Here is a 20696-nt window from a genome sequence, read left to right as displayed (position 1 = left end):
TTGGATACTTCCTGAGCCAACTCCTGAGCCTACTCCTAAACCAACTCCGAAGAAGAGAGGTGTTCTATTTCTCAGTCCTGAAGATATGCAAGAGGCAAAGAAATCCATTAAAGAAAAGGGTATTAAAGCTGAAGATGTTAAGAATTTACCTCCTATTGAAGAAATACATGGTCTTAATTTACCGCCTGTTGAAGAAATATATGGTTTTAATCCATCACCTATTGAAGAAACACATGGTCTTGATAACCCGACACAGGTAGTAAAGGTAAATTCTCTCTATAGATATGATAAAGCTGAAATCCCATTTACTAAGTTTGCTAGCCCATGCTTAGATGAGTTTGATAAATTTATGATTAAGCAAGAAGACTTCAATGCTTATTTCGGTAGAGAATTAAAACGCAGTGCTAATATGCTTGAACACTTGGGTGATTATATGGCTAATGTCAAAGGTGAACTTTAACTTATTAGTAAACATGCTTCTATGGTTACCACTCAAGTAGAACAAGTACTTAAAGCTCAAAATGATTTGCTCAATGAATTGAATAGTAAGAATAAGGACTATGTTGTTAGAGTGGCTACTAGAACTGGTAAAATGACTCAGGAACCTTTGTATCCTGAAGGCCGCCCTAAGAGAATTGAGCAAGATTCTCAGAGAAATAATATAGATGCACCTAGTCCTTCTAAAAGGAAGAAAAAGAAAAATGATAGGACTTTGCATGCTTCTAGTGAACCTATTGCTGACACACCTGAGAATCCAAATGATATTTCTATTTCTGATGCTGAAACACAATCTGGTAATGAGCCTGAAACTAGTGATAATGTTAATGATAATGTTCATGTTGATGCCCAACCTAGCAATGATAATGATATAGAAATTGAACCTGTTGTTGATCTTGATAACCCACAATCAAAGAATCAATGTTATGATAAGAGAGACTTTGTTGCTAGGAAACATGGTAAAGAAAGAGAGCCTTGGGTTCAAAAACCCATGCCTTTTCCTCCCAAACCATCCAAGAAAAAGGATGATGTGGATTTTGAGCACTTTGCTGAAATGATTAGACCTATCTTTTTGCGTATGCGATTAACTGATATGCTCAAAATGAATCCTCATGCTAAGTATATGAAAGATATTGTTATTAATAAAAGAAAGATACCGGAAGCTGAAATTTCGACCATGCTTGCTAATTATACTTTTAAGGGTGGAATACCAAAGAAACTTGGAGATCCAGGAGTACCCACTATACCATGCTCCATTAAAAGAAACTATGTTAAAACTGCTTTATGTGATCTTGGAGCCGGTGTTAGTGTTATGCCTCTCTCTTTATATCGTAGACTTGATTTGAATAAGTTTACACCTAATGAAATATATTTGCAAATGGGTGATAAATCAACTGCTATACCTGTCGGTATTTGTGAGGATGTGCCTGTTGTGGTTGCAAACGTTACTATTTTAACGGACTTTGTTATTCTTGATATTCCCGAGGACGATAGTATGTATATTATTCTTGGAAGACCCTTTTTGAATACTGCAGGGGCTGTTATTGATTGCACCAAAGGCAATGTCACTTTTCATGTTAATGGTAATGAGCATACGGTAAACTTTCCGAGGAAACAACCTCAAGTCCACAGTATCAATTCTATTGGAAAAATTCCATCGATTATTTTTGGAGGTTTTGAATTTCCTCTTCCTACTGTCAAGAAGAAATATGATATTCTTATTGTTGGGGGTGTGCATATCCCCATTGAGGTAACCTAGTGTTATTCGAAAATTCTTCGGTTCCATGTTATTCGGAATGAGTTTGTTAACAAGACTTGATCAACCTTGTTAATGGATTCCTTTTGATGATCATGAGATGGATGAATTTGGAAAACACAACTCTCTGTACCCTCTTTCTACTTTCTGTTATTTATATTAAATAAAATAAAAATAGTATTTTCTATATGCTATCTGAATTGTCCGTGTATAAAAATACCCTGAAAATAAAAGTTCTCCTAATGCCCTGAAATTTAAATATGATTTTTTCTGGAATATTTGAGAATATTTGGCACTGAGAACACAGTAGGGGGCATCCACCTGGCCACGAGGGTGGAGGGCGCGCCCTACCCCCCTGAGCGCGCCCACTGCCTCGTGGGCCCACGGTGGCCCTCCTCCACTTATTCCTGCACCCACACACTCCTTCTTCCTCCCACAAACACCATTATCCAGCTCAAGCACGAGTTCTAGCTCATTTTGCTGTGATTTTCGATCTCGTTGCTCAAAGCACCTCTCACAAAACTGCTTTGGGGGATTGTTCCTTGGTATGCGACTCCTCCAATGGTCCAATTAGTTTTTGTTCTAGTGCTTTATTCATTGCATATTTTTGCTGCCTAGGTGACCCTGTTCTTGAGCTTGTATGTCAAATTTATATGGTTCCAAGTAGTTTTGATGCATGATATAGGCTCTAGGCACTTGTAGGAGTAGTTGCTATCAATTTTGTTGTGTTTGGTTTACTTTTATTCGAAGTTACTAAAAATTTCAGAAATTTTTCATAGGAATAAATATGTTAAGGAAAATGTACCAAGGTGGTTCTTCAAGGAAACAAGGACCCAGGCTTGCAATGCATGATGCTGATGATGAGCCACCAAGGGACGCTCCAGTGCGGCCTTGTGAATGGCCTTCAGAGGACTTCATGGATCGAGCGGGGATTAAGGAAGAATTTAACGCATATTTGCGTAACACTGATCTTGTGAGCTTCGAGGAAGAGAAATGCCGTCAGTACCACTATCTCACTAGTTCCTTTGTGACGAGGTTTGAATTTTCATCTTGACGTAATTCTCGAACTGTCTTGTTTGATCTTTATGAAAATTATTACACTATGGACTTAGAGGACTTTACCACTGCTTGCAAACTTCCACAATGGGGTAGTGCTAGTGAACCTCGCAAATCTGAATTTAGAGATTTTCTTGCTAGTATAACTATGGGGAATCTAGAGATATAGCACAAGCTACCATAGGGAGCATTCATTTTCCTGCTATATATTATTTTGCTCTCTTCATAGGTAGATGCATTAATGGTAAAGATGAAGCATGTCACATGTGTGTGCCTGACCTCAGTATTCTTAGGAGTGCTGTGTTAGGAGATAAATCTTATAATTTGGGAGCCATTGTTGCACGTATGTTGCCTCTTAATAGATTTAATGGAGATTTCTTTGGTGGAATTTATGCAACCCGCATAGCTAATTTTCTTGGTATAACCATACGTGAGGATGATATTGAGTTGCCCCCTGCTCATTTGGATTATGAGGCTATGGTTCGTCATCAGTTTGTTGAGAGGAACGATCAGTTCCTCCAGTACCGACTAATCTTTGACAGATGATGCATGTCGGTGTCAAAACCGGCGGATCTCGGGTAGGGGGTCCCGAACTGTGCGTCTAGGCCAGATGGTAACAGGAGGCAAGGGACACGATGTTTTACCCAGGTTCGGGCCCTCTTGATGGAGGTAAAACCCTACGTCCTGCTTGATTAATATTGATGATATGGGTAGTACAAGAGTAGATCTACCACGAGATCAGAGAGGCTAAACCCTAGAAGCTAGCCTATGGTATGATTGTTGTTCGTCCTATGGACTAAAACCCTCCGGTTTATATAGACACTGGAGAGGGCTAGGGTTACACAGAGTCGGTTACAATGGTAGGAGATCTACATATCCGTATCGCCAAGCTTGCCTTCCACGCCAAGGAAAGTCCCTTCCGGACACGGGACGAAGTCTTCAATCTTGTATCTTCATAGTCCAGGAGTCCGGCTGAAGGTATAGTCCGGCTATCCGGACACCCCCCAATCCAGGACTCCCTCAGTAGCCCCTGAACTAGGCTTCAATGACGATGAGTCTGGCGCGCAGATTGTCTTCGGCATTGCAAGGCGGGTTCCTCCTCCAAGTACTTCATAGAAGATTTTGAACACAAAGGTAGTGTCCGGCTCTGCAAAATAAGTTTCCACATATTGCCATAGAGAGAATAATATTTACACAAATCTAATCTGCTGACGTATTCCGTAGCGTGACATCACATTACGGCCAAGTCTTTATTCGAATCGTTTTACTGTCCCACCTCAGCGCGTTTAGCGAGGCGGTTTCCTTGGCACGTCTTGTTAAAGCAAAGATCGTGTCCCCTTATTCCAGGATTCTCATCAATACGGGCGTGGGTAACCCAGTCGTACCCATTGGTATGTTTTCTCGATCAAAGGCGAGTCCCAAACGGTCACGGGGAGGGCCCTTGGTATTCAACCTCTTATAAAGAGACCAAGGTCTTACTCCTTTCTTTCAATCTCAAACGAGTTTGCCCCTCGCCTCGAGTTCCAACACCCAAGGCTCCAGATTTCAGGCGCTTCAGACCTTCGAGAATGTCCGGTTCCGACCTTCGAGGCCGATGGATGCCCTCCTCCGTCATGGAGGAGGACGTGCTGAAGTTGAGAGAGGCCAGGTTCTTGACCGGCGAAATTTGGCACAGGCTGCCTGCTCAAGGGCAGGTCATTCCCACTCCCAAGCCTGGTGAGAGTGTGGTGTTCATGTCTCACTTCCTGCGGGAGCTAGGCTTCCCGACGGATCCCTTCGTGAGGGGGCTCATGTATTATTATGGGCTGGAATTTCACGACTTAGCCCCGGAGTCCATCCTCCATATTTCCTCATTCATCGTCGTGTGTGAAGCCTTCCTCCGTATCACTCCTCACTTCGGACTATGGCTCAAGACCTTCAAAGTAGAGCCGAAGATGATCGAGGGATGGCACGCGGAGTGCGGAGGTGCTTTTATAAGCAAGAATGTTGGTGCTCCATGGCCCGAGGGCTCTTTTCAAGAGGAGTCCAGCTTATGGCAACGAGAGTGGTTTTATATTACCGCTCCAAGGGGCCCCAAGTGGGTGGCGCCACCTGCCTTTCGCCCGGGTCCCCCACCACAGCTAGCGTCATGGGTTAATAAAGGACTGGACTGGGGGCCGTCCAAGGACGTGCCCTTGTTGCAGGGCCGCATTCGAGATCTCCTAGAAAGAGATATCAGTCTGGTCGCGGCGACACAGGTTATGCTGATTCGTCGAGTTCTGCCCTGCAAACGTCGCCCCCTCCGCCTGCGGGAGTTCAATCCGGAGGGACCACGAGCTCTCCAACATTTTATGGGCGCGACGCCCGTGGAGATGTACAAATTGTTCTTTGGATCACAAGCAATGTGTCCGGACTTGACCGAGGACGCAGGTCTGAGCTGCAACCACCCGGATACTCAAGTAAGTAGCCCCGTGCCCGGACTCGCAATCCGCACATTTATCATAAAATTGCCCTTAAAAGAGTTGTCCTTTAAACAGGAGTGGATAGCAAAAGCAAAGCTAATCAGGTGTCCGGCCCCCCTCCCCGAGACCACGCCGGGTCCCGTGCTAGTCAGGATGTTGGAGGTTGTGCCTTCGGAGGAAAGTGAGGGAGGGGACAAGGAAGCTACGGCCTCCTTGAAGGAGGCTGTTTGGAAGGGAGGAATCGAAAATTCCTCTCCTCAGGGGAAGAAGAGGACCGCCTCTGAAGACCCGGAGACCATGGCCTCAAAGCGGGGGAAGAAATCTTCGCCAGAGGGTCCTGTGCTGGGGGATGCTTCGGCCGAATTATGTCCTCAAGGGGATCAGCCCTCCACCGAGCCGTAAGTAGAGAGGAGTTTTTATTTTTAAGAGATGAGAGAAATCCTTGCTTTATATCTGAGAAAAGTAATCGAAAATTTACCTTGTAGCTTGGACCTTAGCCCTTCTCAGCAGAGCTCGTCTTCGGGGGATCTTCTTCCGGAAATGATGGAAAGCGGAACGCCTCCCCCTGCCGTACCGCCTTGCGAGGCGGGCGACCCTGAGGTATCATCGCGGAGGGTCTCTCCGAATCCGGCAGGGCCGGAAGGTAGTCATATGGCCCCCCAAAGCCCTCCGCGTCCGGCCTTCGAAAAGGGCCATCGGACGAGTCCGGCACCGTCTGGTGCGCGGTCGGAGGAGCTGAAGGATCTGCTAGGGCGAGCATCTATCTCAGAGGAGCACCGTGCATTGATGGGTACGGTGATTGAGAGGATTTCATCCGCGGAGAGCGGATTGCACGAGGCCGTCAGGAGTTTACTGACAGGTTTTGAGGTACGCGAAATAATGTACCCTTTTTGGACAGCTGCGCATAAATAAGATGCGCCCTGTGTAGATAGTAGCCCCTGAGACTCTGTGCGTTGTTAAAAGTGACGGCGCGGAGAGGATCATAATCCCAGGTATAATATGCTGCCTTCATACGTAGGTGGCGAAGTGTCCGGTGGCCAGCCAGACTGATGGATTTGCCGAGCTAAAGCGGCAACTTGACGTGGCAGATGCCGACATCGCACTTGTCAACAAGCGGCTTGACGAGGCACAAGGTATGTAATTCCTCCGGTGGCACCTGGTAAGAGGAGCTTTATGCTAGTATCTTACAATGTGTGCGCTTGATGCAGATGGTGCTGCTGCCATGGAGAATCTTCGGGCGGAACTTGCCCAAGCCAAGGAGCAAGCCAGGAAAAGTGATGCGGCTGTCAGAAAGGCAATTGAAGAGCTGAAAGCCCAACAGGCTGCTCACTGCCGAAGCAGGAAGGAAATGTCCGAGATGGCCGTGAAGCTGAAGAACGCTGCTGACTGTTGCAAGCTTCTTGAAAAAGAAGATCGGGTGGAACAGACGGACCTAAAGAAGGTCGTTGCCGATGCCAAGGATGCTCGCTCTGCGATGAGAGCTATGAAGGAGGAGCTACGTCAGGCCGGAGAGATTGCGGCTGGAAAGCCCTTTATGCTGCGGAGGAAGTTCTGTGATCCTAAACATGCTCTGTTAGACCAGATGTGGAGTACGGCGGACACCTATCTGGATTTAGCAGCGAGTGCCGCGGATGCGGCCGAACACTTCCGGGATCAAGAAGATCGCGAAGTGGAAAAGCTCTTCTGGTCGCAGTTCCACAATCCAGAGCGTCCACTGTCATTAGCTGATCGTTTGGCCGAATGGGCCGAGCTAAATAGGTAGTCCGGACTCGCCATGAAGTATGTCATGAGTCATCTGTGGCCAGAGAGGCCAGAGCCAAAAAGTTATTTCAACTTGGTGCAGCAGTTCCTTGATGCGGCGCCGCATATCAATGCGATGAAGAAGTCAACGTGCATAGAGGGTGCGTGGATGGCTCTTGCCCGTGTCAAGACATACTGGGCGGAAATGGAAGCCACTGGTGTTGCGTCCCCAGACTCGGATGGAAGCCGAGTACCTGCCGAGCACTATTTTCAGGAAGTTCTGCAAGGCGCTCGTTTAATAGAGACGAAGTGCTCGAAGGATACTATATTCGAATAGCATATATTATTGTAAAACAATATTATGATAAATTGTAGAAGCTTTTTATACTTGTGCCTGCAAGTATTCTGATACCTCCTGTGCGGCCGTTTAACATATATGTATATATAATCTGAAAGATGGTAGTCGTCGGCTTCAGCCCCCACGCACATAATGCGGGGGTGTTCGCAGAAGGCGCATTTCACACTTGATCCAATGTCTTGGTCCTACAAAGGAGGTGATAGTGCAGCGAACTAGGCAATCGGACTATGATGCTTTATCACTTTCACTTAGCCATAGGAGTTTGACAGTGAGGCTACTTATATAGCCCCTGGTGGCGCCTGCACTCGCCCGAACTCGGGGCGCGTATGCGCCTGGCCGAGAACGGCCCTTCATTAATGCGGAGGAATCCTAAAGATTCCGGTAAGTCATCGAGTGGTTGACCAGTCTCACGCTATATCATGACAGTCAGTTTTCGGCTTTCTCTACTGAGGTGCTCGCCTGGCCGAACCAGGGCACAATCGCAGTAGTTCTGCTGATGCCGCCTTAGCCGATAGAGTGGAACGTAAGGCAGCAAAACACAGGAGCCGAGCAAACCCAACATTTGACCAAAGAGATGATTCGGAGCCGATGCATATAAGGCCAAACTCGCGACACCGAACACTCCCTAAGGTATTCAGTATTTATGAGGGCGGGCGGGATAACGCCCTTAGTAATAAGCCCCTAGTGTCCAGGTACGCGCAAAACTCTGACGTGGCCACATGCCAAAACGCCAGCCTCCTCCTTGGTTATACCAAGAAACCAGGGGATGTGTATCAACAAGAGACAGTAAAAAAGGTTTACGCAGGGTCTTAATCTGAAAAGAATCCTTGGAACGGGTCCCTGCTGCACGTCTGCGCCTGTGTCTTCGTTGTGCCGTATCCTGGACGGGCGTAGCACGGTGTTCATCTGTAAAAAGAGAGGAACTTAGTTGAAGAAAGATCGTGCTGAACATAAGTTATACTAAATAAACAAAGTATAAATCGAAATGGGTAAAATTGAGCTTTATTGTCTCTTGGTTTATATGCGCGGAGCCCCTAGTACAGGGGTATACGGCTATGAAGCCTTTATCAAGAAAAAAGTATAGATAACCCCCACAACTATCCAATTTGGATCACATAACCCCCCAATCTTTAAAACAGGGTACTTAACCCCCTAGACTATTCTGAACCGGACAAATCACCTCCCAGCCTCCACTTTAGCGGTATGGGGTGGTGGTTTTGCAAACGTGGCGCGTGCGTTGGGCCCATCGTCCGGCCACGTCAGACAGAGGCTGCTGGTGCGACTAAAACGTTGCTCCCGAGCCTGTTCGACCCAAACCCAGCCGCAGCTTCTGAACTTTCTTCCGCCACCGCCGCCGCCGCCGCTTCTCCTTTCTTCTGCCGCCGCCAAGATTTCTGCTCCTCCTCCCCTCCACGCGCCATGGCTATGAGCAAAGGCTGCTATGGCTCGTCGCGAGCTTCTACATTGAGGCGAGGCCGTCGTCATTTGGGTCCTCTGTCCCCTGTGAGCCGATGGTCAAGTGTGCGTGCGATGTGAAAAAAACTGCGCTGGATTCCATGGGGCGACGGCAATATAGGAATGAGATATCACAAGTGCAGCCATTGATTGGTAATTTTCTGCCCTCTGAATCAACTTTGTTTGTTTTCTGTTCGGGTGTTACATGGATACTCTGCAGGAGGATAATGAATTGGAGGCATTCGTGGATGCTTGTGGCAATGAAATTTCATCTTCCACTGGTTGGATAAACCAAGCGTTGGTGGATGCCTTCCTGATGCTGTTTGGGACAAGAAGGAAGATAATGAAAAGCTTGTGCTTCAGAACAAAGTGTTGCGGGAGGATAATGTGATGCTTGCAGAGCAGTTGGGCAGAGATCATAGGTGTCAAAGGATAATGTGATGCTTAGAGAAAAGTTGGACATAGAGCAGGAGGTAAATTAGTGTCATTAGCATGACTAGTTTGAGGGGTGTGAGCTTTTTACTGGAATGCAATGCTGTGTGAACCTTGTACTGATTTTCAGATTTATAATCTGAGCATTGAACTGCAAATAAATGGCAGGTTTGGTCATTGTAATGTTCGTTTCACAACAATGTGAAAAATGACATGTATGAGATGTTGAGAATCCAATTGAACTGCAAAGAAATGCCTTACTGTATTTTATCGTTTTATCAGAACTGTAAAAATTAATGACATCAAATTTAGAAATTGACAGCAATGGCACTTTAAGAAATTGACAACAAATTCCATAACAATGAGTAAACCTGACAAGCCTTAACATTGAGTTAAACCTGACATATGGCACTTTGAGATAAGCTTAAGGTCTTTGACATACTAAACCAGACAAATGCTTAAGGTCTTTGACATACTAAACATCCACAAAAGGCTGGAGACACTCAATTTTCATATGAACAAAATGTGCACACACTGAGAAGCAAGCTGAGCGTTCAATGTTCCCCAGTTAGAAGCCATTGAAACCTGTTCTGACTTGGCACTTGTTGTGAGCTTGAAGGTGCTTGAACTATTGGAGCGGGCTGTGAGCTGTACCTACCCTGTTGTGACTCCTTCTCTGGGTTCCCCTTCCAACTGGTTGAGAAGCAGTCTTGGGCATTGAAGTTGGTCTTGCTGGAGTATGTCCCGCTTGCTTCTTTGTCCTCTTTCCTGGGTGTGGCACCTGACAAACATAATGGTTAGTACTTATTTTTAGAAGTGAACACATATTACCGTTAAAGTTTAGACATAACTAATTACCTGTGTGTTGTTTTCTAAATCTTTTTGCTGCTTTTTCCTAGCTCTTTTTGCTGCTCTTGTGTAGCTAGCATTTTGTTTTTCCCCTTGTTTGGATTTTTCTCACATGTTCTCTTGTTACGAGCAAAACTCCCACACATAGAACACGCAATTTTAATGCCTTTCTTTGAAAGCTTGTTCCCGTGAGGTTTCTCAACCTCACCTTCTCCTCTTCTTCTTTTTGTCTTCTTTCTTCTCGGCATTACCCTATGAGGAGGTGGATGAGGTTTTGGCATCTCGGCAACTGGCCAGCTCTCTTTACCCTCCACTGGTTGCAGGACATGGTCATATATCTTGTTGTACTCAGAGATCTTGTAGCATGGGGCAATGTAATCATCTATCTGCCCAGAGATTGTGTAAATTGCACTGATGGCATGGCTACAGGGCAAACCTGACAGCTCCCAATATCTGCAAGAACACTTCCATATGCCCAAGTTTACGGTATACCTCCTATGCACACCTTCTTGAACTTCGAATCCTTCCTTCCCATTCCAAAGAACCTGACATAACCCTGACCTCTTAATGTTCAATTTTAGTTTTTTGAAAATGTTTGGGAAAATGGTTCCAGGCCATTTGTTAGATTTATCTCTATTTTCCTGGATCCGTGCAGTCACCTTTTTCCTAATGATCTCATTTGCCGTGATAACATGAAAGAACCTTGCTTTCATAATAGCATTGTTGAATGATTCACAAAGATTGTTCTCCACCGAGTCACACCAAGACCCTAGCTTGAAGTAGGCCCTACTCCAGTGCTCTGGTGCAGTGTTCATGATGTCTTTAGCACCCTCAACACTTACCTGGGCTAGTTTGGCTCTATTGTAGTTAAACTGAGTCCTATCAGATGACTTGGCACATGCCTAGAACATCTTTTGCAATCTTTTCTCCCTGTGTTGCTTTCTCCATTTGGCATAAATATGCCTAGCACACATTCTATTCTCCGCTTCAGGCACAATTTCATTAACAGATCAGATGAGTCCCTGTAAAATAATATAAACATGTCATTAGATCTTACAAAAAACTCTTGACGTTTTCCTAACATATATGACTAGATAAAAAAAGCATGAACAATACATGGTTTCCTATAGTACCTTTTGTTGATCAGATATGAAGACCCATCCATCTCCATGGTTGCTTATCTGCAGATACTTCTGAAGCAATGACATGAACCAATACCATGAGTCATATGATTCAACCTCAACTGTGGCCCATGCTATAGAGTACATTTGATTGTTGGCGTCTCTGCCAATTGCACACAATATTTGACCTGACACTGGCCCCTTCAGAAAACAACCATCTAACCCCACAACTCTTCTACAACCAGCTAGGAAACCCTTTTTGCAGGCATCAAGACAAATATACATTCTCTGGAAAACTGGCCTATCAAAAATCTCAGGATCTGAAGTCACTGCCACTGTGCTGCCAGGATTGCTTTGAACTAGATCTAAGTGGTAGTCAAAGACTCGAGAATACTCACCATTTGTCAAATCAGTGAGCTTTTCCATGACTAGCTTCTTTGCTCTCTTGCACTTGGAAAGACTAACACCAGCTAGAAGATCCTCAAGTACTGCCTCCTGCATATGCTCTACATGCCAAGTTGGATTGTGTCTTATCTCTCTGAAATACTTCTTTGCAATGATTGTTCTTGTGACAAGCTTATTGTCCCTCCTAGGAATGCAGGTGTGCTCATTATTATACCTCACAATTAGCAACCAGTCTGACCTGTTACTAATTGAACCATATATGCTCCAAGGACAACCAGGCGAGGAACACTCGGCACTCACCCTTTTCTTCTCATCTTTTGGAAATCTTAAATGGTGGAAAGTTGCTAGCCCATACTTAACCAATGCTTGCTTGAATTCCCTGCTATCAGTAAATGCCATGCCTACAACAAACTCTGGTTTCTCATTACTATCATCATAAACTCTATGTGTTGTCTTTTTCCTTCTCACTCCATTTACCTCACCATCACTGCCTTCATCATATGACATATCATCACTTTCAAAATATGGTGTACCTTCTCCATCTGAATCATCTAGCCTAGTGTTTTCAGGCACAATAAAATCATCAGGCACATTGCATGTTTTGCCCTCATCTTCTCTCAACATGTTCTTTCTCACTTTCTCCTTTAATTCTTTTGCATACTTTCTCATCTCCAAGACCTCATCATCAGATGCTGAACTGTTGCTCTCCGAAGGGGGAATAGCATAGTCACTATCAGAAAAATCACTGCCACTATTTACTTCATCCTCAACTACACGTGATTTTCCTCTGCTAACTGTTAATTTAGAAGTCCTACTAGGCTGATAATACATGTTGGAAAATTGCCAAGGTTCTGGTTCTTCCATGTGCTCCTCTGCACCTACATATTGTTGATGCTCCTCTGCATTTGCATGAACCTGCTGCTCCTCTGAATGTTGTTGTTGTTCTTGTCTATTTGAATATTGTTGCTGCACCTCTGAATGTTGTTGCTGCTCTTCTCGGCTTCTCCAACTGAATTGTACTGCTACTCTTGTGCATAATCATCCTCCCAGTCACTTCTGCTCTTGCTGCTCTTCTCCATGCCTCAGATCTGTCCACAAAACTGAAAAAAAATCTGAATTAAAAAACCACTCATTTAATTTCAGTTCTAGCCAAATCAAACCTAAATCAACTAATACGAGGGCACCACGATCAATTAATGGACATAGCATGGCCGCACTAACCCAAATCAATATCTCCATACATAACAGTGGCAATACAATCTGGAAGCAATCTGGAACGAGGGACCATGAAATCCCCAAACCCTCGAAAACCCCAACTTAAAACAGAGAAAAAACAGAGGTGTTGCACCACATGTTTGGGCATCCATCTCCGGTGACTGACCTGCTCGTCGCACTGTCGTCCGATGGTCACTTCATGCCGCTGATCACCAGCCCTAAAACTCGCCGCCGCTGTCTCCAAGAGAAGGGAGATCGTGTTGGAGAGGAAGAGAAGGGAAGGGAGGCGAAGGGGCTGGGTTTGGGTCGAACTGGCTCGAGGGCATCGTTTTAGTCGCACCAGCAGCCTCTGTCCGACGTGGCCGGACGATGGGCCCAACACATGCGCCACATATGCAAAACCACCGTCCCATACCGCTAAAGTGGAGGCTGGGATGTGATTTGTCCGGTTTAGAATAGTCTAGGGGGTTAAGTACCCTGTTTTAAAGATTGGGGGGTTATGTGATCCAAATTGGATAGTTGTGGGGGTTATCTATACTTCTTTCCTTTATCAATTATATGTTTATGCCGGACTCGTCTAGCCGTGTCCGTGGTCTTGACGACCTATTTAGGTGCTTTGGCTGGTGAAGCTGCTTTATTGTGAGGCTGTCAAGGCAGCCACGCAATCTTCCGCGCGAGAGGAACACTCAATGTTTTCCTTTTAATGAGATGATGCCTCGTGGACCGGGCATATTAAGCGTAAGAGATGCATAATGCGGTATTGCGTTAAAGCGGGTGAAAGCTTTGCGTCCCATCAGTGCTTGATAGCTACTTGAGAATGGAGCGATGTGGAAAGTTAGCTGTTCGTGACGGAAGTTATCGGGGGAGCCGAACATAACTTCTAGCCGGAGAGAACCCATACAGCGGGCATCCGGGCCTGGCGTTACCCCTTGAAAGGAGGTTTTGCTATGGCGAATTTTTGTTGGGTCTATCCCCATGTTGCGGATTGTGTCCTGGTATAACAGGTTTAGACCACTGCCGTCGTCCATCAGGACATTTGTAAAGTGGAGTCCGCCGATTATTGGATCTAATACCAAGGCAGTCCAGCCTGCGTTCTGGATACTTCTAGAGTAATCCTGATGGTCGAAGGTGATCGGTGTTAACAACCATTGGCGAGACTTCTTTGGGATAGGCCGTATGGCGCGTATCTCTGGTGGCGTCATTCTGTTCGTCACGTGAAGTAAGTTTACTGTTTTGACTTCTTGTGGGAAATCCTTTTGTTTCCTGGTGCTCTGCTTGTGGGGTTCGTCGTCGTCCTCACTTGGTGTGTCGAGCCCCTTGTGTTCGGTGTTGAGTTTGTCGGCTTGCTTGAAAACCCAACAATTTCTGTGGGTATGGTTCGCAGGCTTCCCGGGAGTACTGTGTATTTGACATATCTTCTCCAAGATTTTCTTTAAGTTGGATAGCTCGTCCCTGTTATTGAGGGGCGGCTTTCTCTGATTCTGCCGCGAGCTTTTGAATCCGGCGTTGACCGCCGTGCTCTTTGGGCTGTTTCCCTTATTCCGGCGCTGGTCCTTGCTGCGTCGGGTTTTCCGTTTCCATCCCTAACTTCGGATGTACTTGGGTTGCTGGTGCTACATCTTGCCAACCAGCTATCCTCTCCTGCGCAAAAGCGGGTCATGAGGCTTGTTAATGTGGCCATTGTTCTTGGCTTTTCTTGGCCAAGGTGTCTGGCGAGCCATTCGTCTCGAACGTTATGCTTAAAAGCTGCTAGGGCTTCGGCGTCCGGACAGTCGACGATCTGATTCTTTTTAGTAAGAAATCTGTTCCAGAATTTCCGGGCTGACTCTCCGGGCTGTTGAGTTATGTGACTGAGATCGTCTGCATCCGGAGGGCGGACATAGTTCCCTTGAAAATTTGCCCGGAAAGCATCTTCAAGCTCTTCCCAACTTCCAATGGTGTTTTCGGGAAGGCTTTTGAGCCAATGCCGGGCTGGCCCTTTAAGCTTGAGGGGTAAGTATTTTATGGCGTGGAGGTCATCTCCTCTGGCCATGTGTATGTGGAGGATATAATCCTCGATTCAGACCCCAGGGTCTGTTGTTCCGTCGCACGCCTCTATGTTTACGGGCTTGAATCTTGCTGGAAATTCATGGTCCAGCACCTCATCGGTGAAACATAGGGGGTGTGCGGCACCCCTGTATTTGGGTGTGCCGTGATGTTCGGATATTTGTTGTGTTGCATTGCTTACTAGAGCTTGCTTTCTTGGCCCGTATATAGATCTGGCTGGGCCGTCTTTTTGATGCGGATCCTTTGGTGGATCGTGTGTCGGCTTGTGTGCGGCGCCGCTTGCCGCTCCATGCTGGCCATGCGGTCATCCATCCGACCGGATGGCTTTCCTATTTTTTGACTGCGGGGGCTCTAAGGCCTCCTCGTCAAATTCAGGCAGTAGCTTTCGCTTTGGATAGCTTTTTGTGCGGCGACTGCCGCCATATTTGTCTGCGGTGTTGCGTACTTTGCTCCATCTGATTCTGAGTGCATCTTCCGCAGTTTTGAGCTTCCGCTTCTGCTTTTTCAGGCTATGCGCAGTGGCGACGAGCCTTTTGTGGAGGTTCTTCCGCTCCATGAGTTTATCCGGCGTAAGATTGTCCGGACTGTTGTTTTCGCCAGGGACGGGGTGTTCGGTTTGTTTATCCAAGTTGCCCTGTTCGGACGCTTGCTCGAAGGCATGTTCGTCGTCCGCCGGCTCGTCCTGCTCTATGGCTGGGTCTGTATGGCTGATGTCTCTGTCGAGGCGGGGCTTGGAGCAGTGCTTACGTCGCCGCTTTGATTGCTTTTCGAGTGAACGATACCTCGTTGCATCCCTGTGTTCCTCGTTGTCGCTTCCTTTGGGTGTGTCCACCATATATACATCATGAGATGAGGTGGCTGTCCAGTGCCTTATAGGCGTTGGTTCATGTTCATCTCCTACATCATCGTCCATACCGTCGATGTCTTCGGAGTCGAAGTCGAGCATGTCGTTTAAATTATTGACAGTGGCTACGAAGTGGGTGGTGGGTGGGCATCGAATTTCTTCGTCGTCCACATCCCAATCCTGCCGGTCATAGTCCGGCCAGGGCTCTCCTGACAAAGAGAGAGACCTGAGTGAATTCAGAATGTCGCCGAAGGGCGAGTGTTGAAAGATGTCTACGGCAGTGAATTCCATGATCGGCGCCCAATCGGATTCGATCGGTAGGGGCGCGGAGGGCTCGGAGTCCGGAGAGGAGTCCGGTACCTTGGAGTCACGGGCTTCGCATAGGACAAGGCTGGTGTTCGGCTTGATCGCCGTAGAGATTGCAGCCCCCGAGGCGGTGTCTAACCACCCATCCTTGATTGGTGTGATCGGCTCCGAGCTAGGGGTCGGGGTGGACACAGATGCGGCCTCCAGGGCACTGTTCGGCGGCAAAGCTAGATCATGCCCATCGTGACAGTGTGGCGCACTCGGCTGTGGCTCGAATCCGTCGAAGATCAAGTCTCCACGGATGTCGGCCGTGTAGTTCAAACTTCCAAATCTGACCTGATGGCCAGGGGCGTAGCTTTCGATCTGCTCCAGATGACCAAGCGAATTGGCCCGCAGTGCAAAGCCGCAGAATACGAAGATCTGTCCGGGGAGAAAAGTCTCACCCTGGATCGCATCGCTGTTGATGATCAGAGAAGCCATCGGGCCTAAAAGTGACGACACGGAGGAACTCTCAATGAAAGCACCAATGTCGGTGTCAAAACCGGCGGATCTCGGGTAGGGGGTCCCGAACTATGCGTCTAGGCCGGATGGTAATAGGAGGCAAGGGACATGATGTTTTACCCAGGTTCGGGCCCTCTTGATGGAGGTAAAACCCTACGTCCTGCTTGACTAATATTGATGATATGGGTAGTACAAGAGTAGATCTACCACGAGATCAGAGAGGCTAAACCCTAGAAGCTAGCCTATGGTATGATTGTTGTTCGTCCTATGGACTAAAACCCTCCGGTTTATATAGACACCGGAGAGGGCTAGGTTTACACAGAGTCGGTTACAATGGTAGGAGATCTACATATCCGTATCGCCAAGCTTGCCTTCCACGCCAAGGAAAGTCCCTTCCGGACACGGGACGAAGTCTTCAATCTTGTATCTTCATAGTCCAGGAGTCCGGTCGAAGGTATAGTCCGGCTATCCGGACACCCCCCAATCCAGGACTCCCTCAACGCACCTATCACGTCGCTCTCCCTGCTTCTACTTCATTTGACTTTCAGGAAAAAGGGAGATATTCTATAACCAGAGAGGAAGCTAAAGAGTATAAGAGGAGAGCTGAGATAGCTCGCCTCCAAGCTGCAGCCCACGATGCAATGATTGCTGTATCTCAGTACGACCCCAACTACAACTTTGGATATCCGCCAGGCCATCCATGGCATTAGAACAACTTAGGCCAAAAGCCTATGCTTCGGGGAGTACGTATTTCTCACCGACATTACATTCATGTTCACACACTCATTGCTAGATGTCGGTGCTCGTACTTTTTCATTGTATCATCCATGCTAGTTTATTTTCTCTTTTTATGCTTTCTTCTTGTGTGTTTAATAAACCTTAAGAAAAACCAAAAAATTAGTTACAGCTTTTAGCTAGTTTTAATTTCCATGCTTGTAGTAGTAATTAAAAAGAAAACCCAAAAAGATTTCCTGTTCTTCTTTTGCTTGTTGGGAGCTTCCCCGTGTAAATAGTTTTATTTCTTTTCTTTTCTTTGGGGGTCGATAGGAGAAGACCATAATTAAATTGTTGAAGTGGCTCTTATATGCATTATTGTTGATCTGACAAAGGAGCCCATATTGCCTTGTCTTCTCCTATTTATTGAATGCTTGCAGATTCTAGCTTAGTCCAATTCACGTGCACTATTATTATTATCCACATCGTTCGGTCGTGCAAGTGAAAGGCAATTATGACGATATATGATGGACTGACCGAGATGAGAAAAGCTGGTATAAACTCGACCTCTCTTGTTTTTGTAAATATGATTAGTTCATCGTTCCTGATTCAGCCTATTATGAATAAACATGTTTGCAATGACAACTAGAGATCATAGTTTCTTGTGCCATGCTTAATTAGCCAGGAGCTTATAATGGTTTACCTTGCGTGCCAACATGCTATCAAAATGGTTGTGATGTGATATGATAGGGTGGTATCCTCTTTTGAACGATTCGAGTGGCTTGACTTGGCACATGTTCACGCATGTAGTTGAAACAAAATCAACATAGCCTCTACGATATTTATGTTCATGGTGCATTATATCCTACTCATGCTTGCATTCGGTGTTGATTAATTTTAATGCATGTTCATGACTGTTGTCGCTCTCTGGCTGGTCGCTTCCCAGTCTTTTTCTAGCCTTCACCTATACTAAGCGGGAATACTGCTTGTGCATCCAACTCCATAAACCCTAAAGTTATTCCATATGAGTTCACCATACCTACCTATATACGGTATCTACCTGCTGTTCCAAGTAAATTTGTATGTGCCAAACTCTAAACCTTCAAATAAACATTCTGTTTTGTATGCTCGAATAGCTCATGTATCAACTAGGGCTGTCCATATCTTCCATGTTAGGCGGGTTATTCTCAAGAGGAGTGGACTCCGCTCCTCACTCACGAGAAAATGGCTGGTCACTGGGATGCTCAGTCCCATGCTTTATGCAAATCAAATCAAATTAATTGCAAACAAAACTCCCCTGGGACTCTTGTTAGTTGGAGGCACTCATTGTTTCGAGCAAGCCATGGATTGATGCCTGTTAGTGGAGGGGGAGTATAAACTTTACCATTCTGTTTGGGAACCGCCTATAATGTGTGTAGCATGGAAGATATCGCCATCTCTTGGTTGTTATGTTGACAATGAAAGTATACCGCTCAAAATATCATTCATCTCTATTTCAAAACTGAGCTCTGGCACCTCTACAAATCCCTGCTTCCCTCTGCGAAGGGCCTATCTATTTACTTTCATGTTGAGTCATCATCCTCTTATTAAAAAGCACCAGTTGGAGAGCACAACTGTCATTTGCATTCATTACTGTTAGTTTACATTGAGTATGACTTGACTGGATCTCTTTTACCATGAATTACAATGTCTAGTCAGTCCTTGATCTTTAAAGGTGCTCTACATTTATGTTTTGCGGTCTCAGAAAGGGCTAGCGAGATACCATCTTGTTATATCATATTATGATTGTTTTGAGAAAGTGTTGTCATCCGAGATTTATTATTATTGCTCGCTAGTTGATTATGCCATTGATATGAGTAAACATGAGACCTATGCGTTATTGTGAATATGGTTAGTTCATAATCTTTGCTGAAAACTTGAATGCTGGCTTTACATATTTACAACAACAAGAGCAAACAGAGTTTGTAGAAGTTTTTCTTTATCACTTTCAGTTTGTCAACTGAATTGCTTGAGGACAAGCAAAGGTTTAAGCTTGGGGGAGTTGATACGTCTCCGTCGTATCTACTTTTCCAAATACTTTTGCCCTTGTTTCGGACTCTAACTTGCATGATTTGAATGGAACTAACCCGGACTGGCGCTGTTTTCAGCAGAATTGCCATGGTGTTATTTATGTGCAGAAACAGAAGTCCTCAGAATGACCTGAAACTCCACGGAGTGTATTTTTGGAAATAATAAAAAAATACTGGCAAAAGATCAAGGCCAGGGGGCCCACACCCTAGCCACGAGAGTGGGGGCGCGCCCCCCTACCTCGTGGGCCCCCTGGAGCTCCTCCGACCTCAACTCCAACTCTATATATTCATTTTCGGGGAGAAAAAAAATCAAGGAGAAAGATTCATCGCGTTTTACGATACGGAGCCGCCGCCAAGCCCTAAAACCTCTCGGGAGGGCTGATCTGGAGTCTATTTGGGGCTCCGGAGAGGGGAATCCGTCGCCGTCGTCATCATCAACCATCCTCCATCACCAATTTCCTGATGCTCACCGCCATGCGTGAGTAATTACATCGTAGGCTTGCTGGACGGTGATGGGTTGGATGAGTTTTATCATGTAATCGAGTTAGTTTTGTTAGGGTTTGATCCCTAGTATCCACTATGTTCTGAGATTGATGTTGCTATGACTTTGCTATGCTTAATGCTTGTCACTAGGGCCCGAGTGCCATGATTTCAGATCTGAACCTATTATGTTTTCATCAATATATGAGAGTTCTTGATCCTATCTTGCAAGTCTATAGTCATCTACTATGTGTTATTATTCGGCAACCCCGAAGTGACAATAATCAGGACCACTCCCGGTGATGACTGTAGTTTGAGGAGTTCATGTATTCACTATGTGTTAATGCTTTGGTCCGGTACTCTATTAAAAGGAGGCCTTAATATCCCTTAGTTTCTGCTAGGACCCCGTTGCCACGGGAGGGTAGGACAAAAGATGTCATGCAAGTTCTTTTCCATAAGCACGTATGACTATATTCGGAATACATGCCTACATTACATTGATGAATTGGAGCTAGTTCTATGTCACCCTAGGTTATGACTGTTACATGATGAACCGCATCCGGCATAATTCTCTATCACCGATCCATTGGCTACGAGCTTTCCATATATTGTTCTTCGCTTATTTACTTTTCCGTTGCTATTGCTATCATCACTACAAAATACCAAAAACACTACTTTTGCTACCATTACCTTTTGCTACCGTTACCACTACTATCATATTACTTTGCTACTAAATACTTTGCTGCAGATATTAAGTTTCCAGGTGTGGTTGAATTGACAACTCAGCTGCTAATACTTGAGAATATTCTTTGGCTTCCCTTGTGTCGAATAAATAAATTTGGGTTGAATACTCTACCCTCGAAAACTGTTGCGATCCCCTATACTTGTGGGTTATCAGCTCCCGGGTCCGC

The 20696-nt window shown here is 45.8% G+C and overlaps 1 protein-coding gene and 1 pseudogene across 1 annotated transcript; both read right to left on the bottom strand.

The window, feature by feature from the left end:
* Positions 1–9513: 9513 nt before the first annotated feature.
* Positions 9514–11058, bottom strand: LOC147991628 (uncharacterized; annotated as a pseudogene).
* Positions 11059–11094: 36 nt separating this feature from the next.
* Positions 11095–12474, bottom strand: LOC147991627 (uncharacterized). Its single transcript, XM_087538746.1, has 2 exons — positions 11218–12474; positions 11095–11106 (listed from the first exon to the last, which is right to left on the bottom strand). Exons 1-2 carry the CDS (start codon positions 12472–12474, stop codon positions 11095–11097), a joined length of 1269 nt encoding a protein of 422 aa, XP_087394872.1.
* Positions 12475–20696: the final 8222 nt, after the last annotated feature.

The sequence above is a fragment of the Triticum urartu genome, chromosome 1A (genome assembly GCF_056163025.1).
Source record: "Triticum urartu cultivar PI428250 chromosome 1A, HENAU_Tu73, whole genome shotgun sequence".
Classification (NCBI taxonomy): domain Eukaryota; kingdom Viridiplantae; phylum Streptophyta; class Magnoliopsida; order Poales; family Poaceae; genus Triticum; species Triticum urartu.
Note: the sequence above shows the minus strand (reverse complement) of the source record. Positions and strands in the feature narration are given on the sequence as shown.

Bases quoted from the DNA above. Each gene is read 5' to 3' on its own strand.
- LOC147991627 (XM_087538746.1), bottom strand. From the start codon at position 12,474: ATGGAAGAACCAGAACCTTGGCAATTTTCCAACATGTATTATCAGCCT.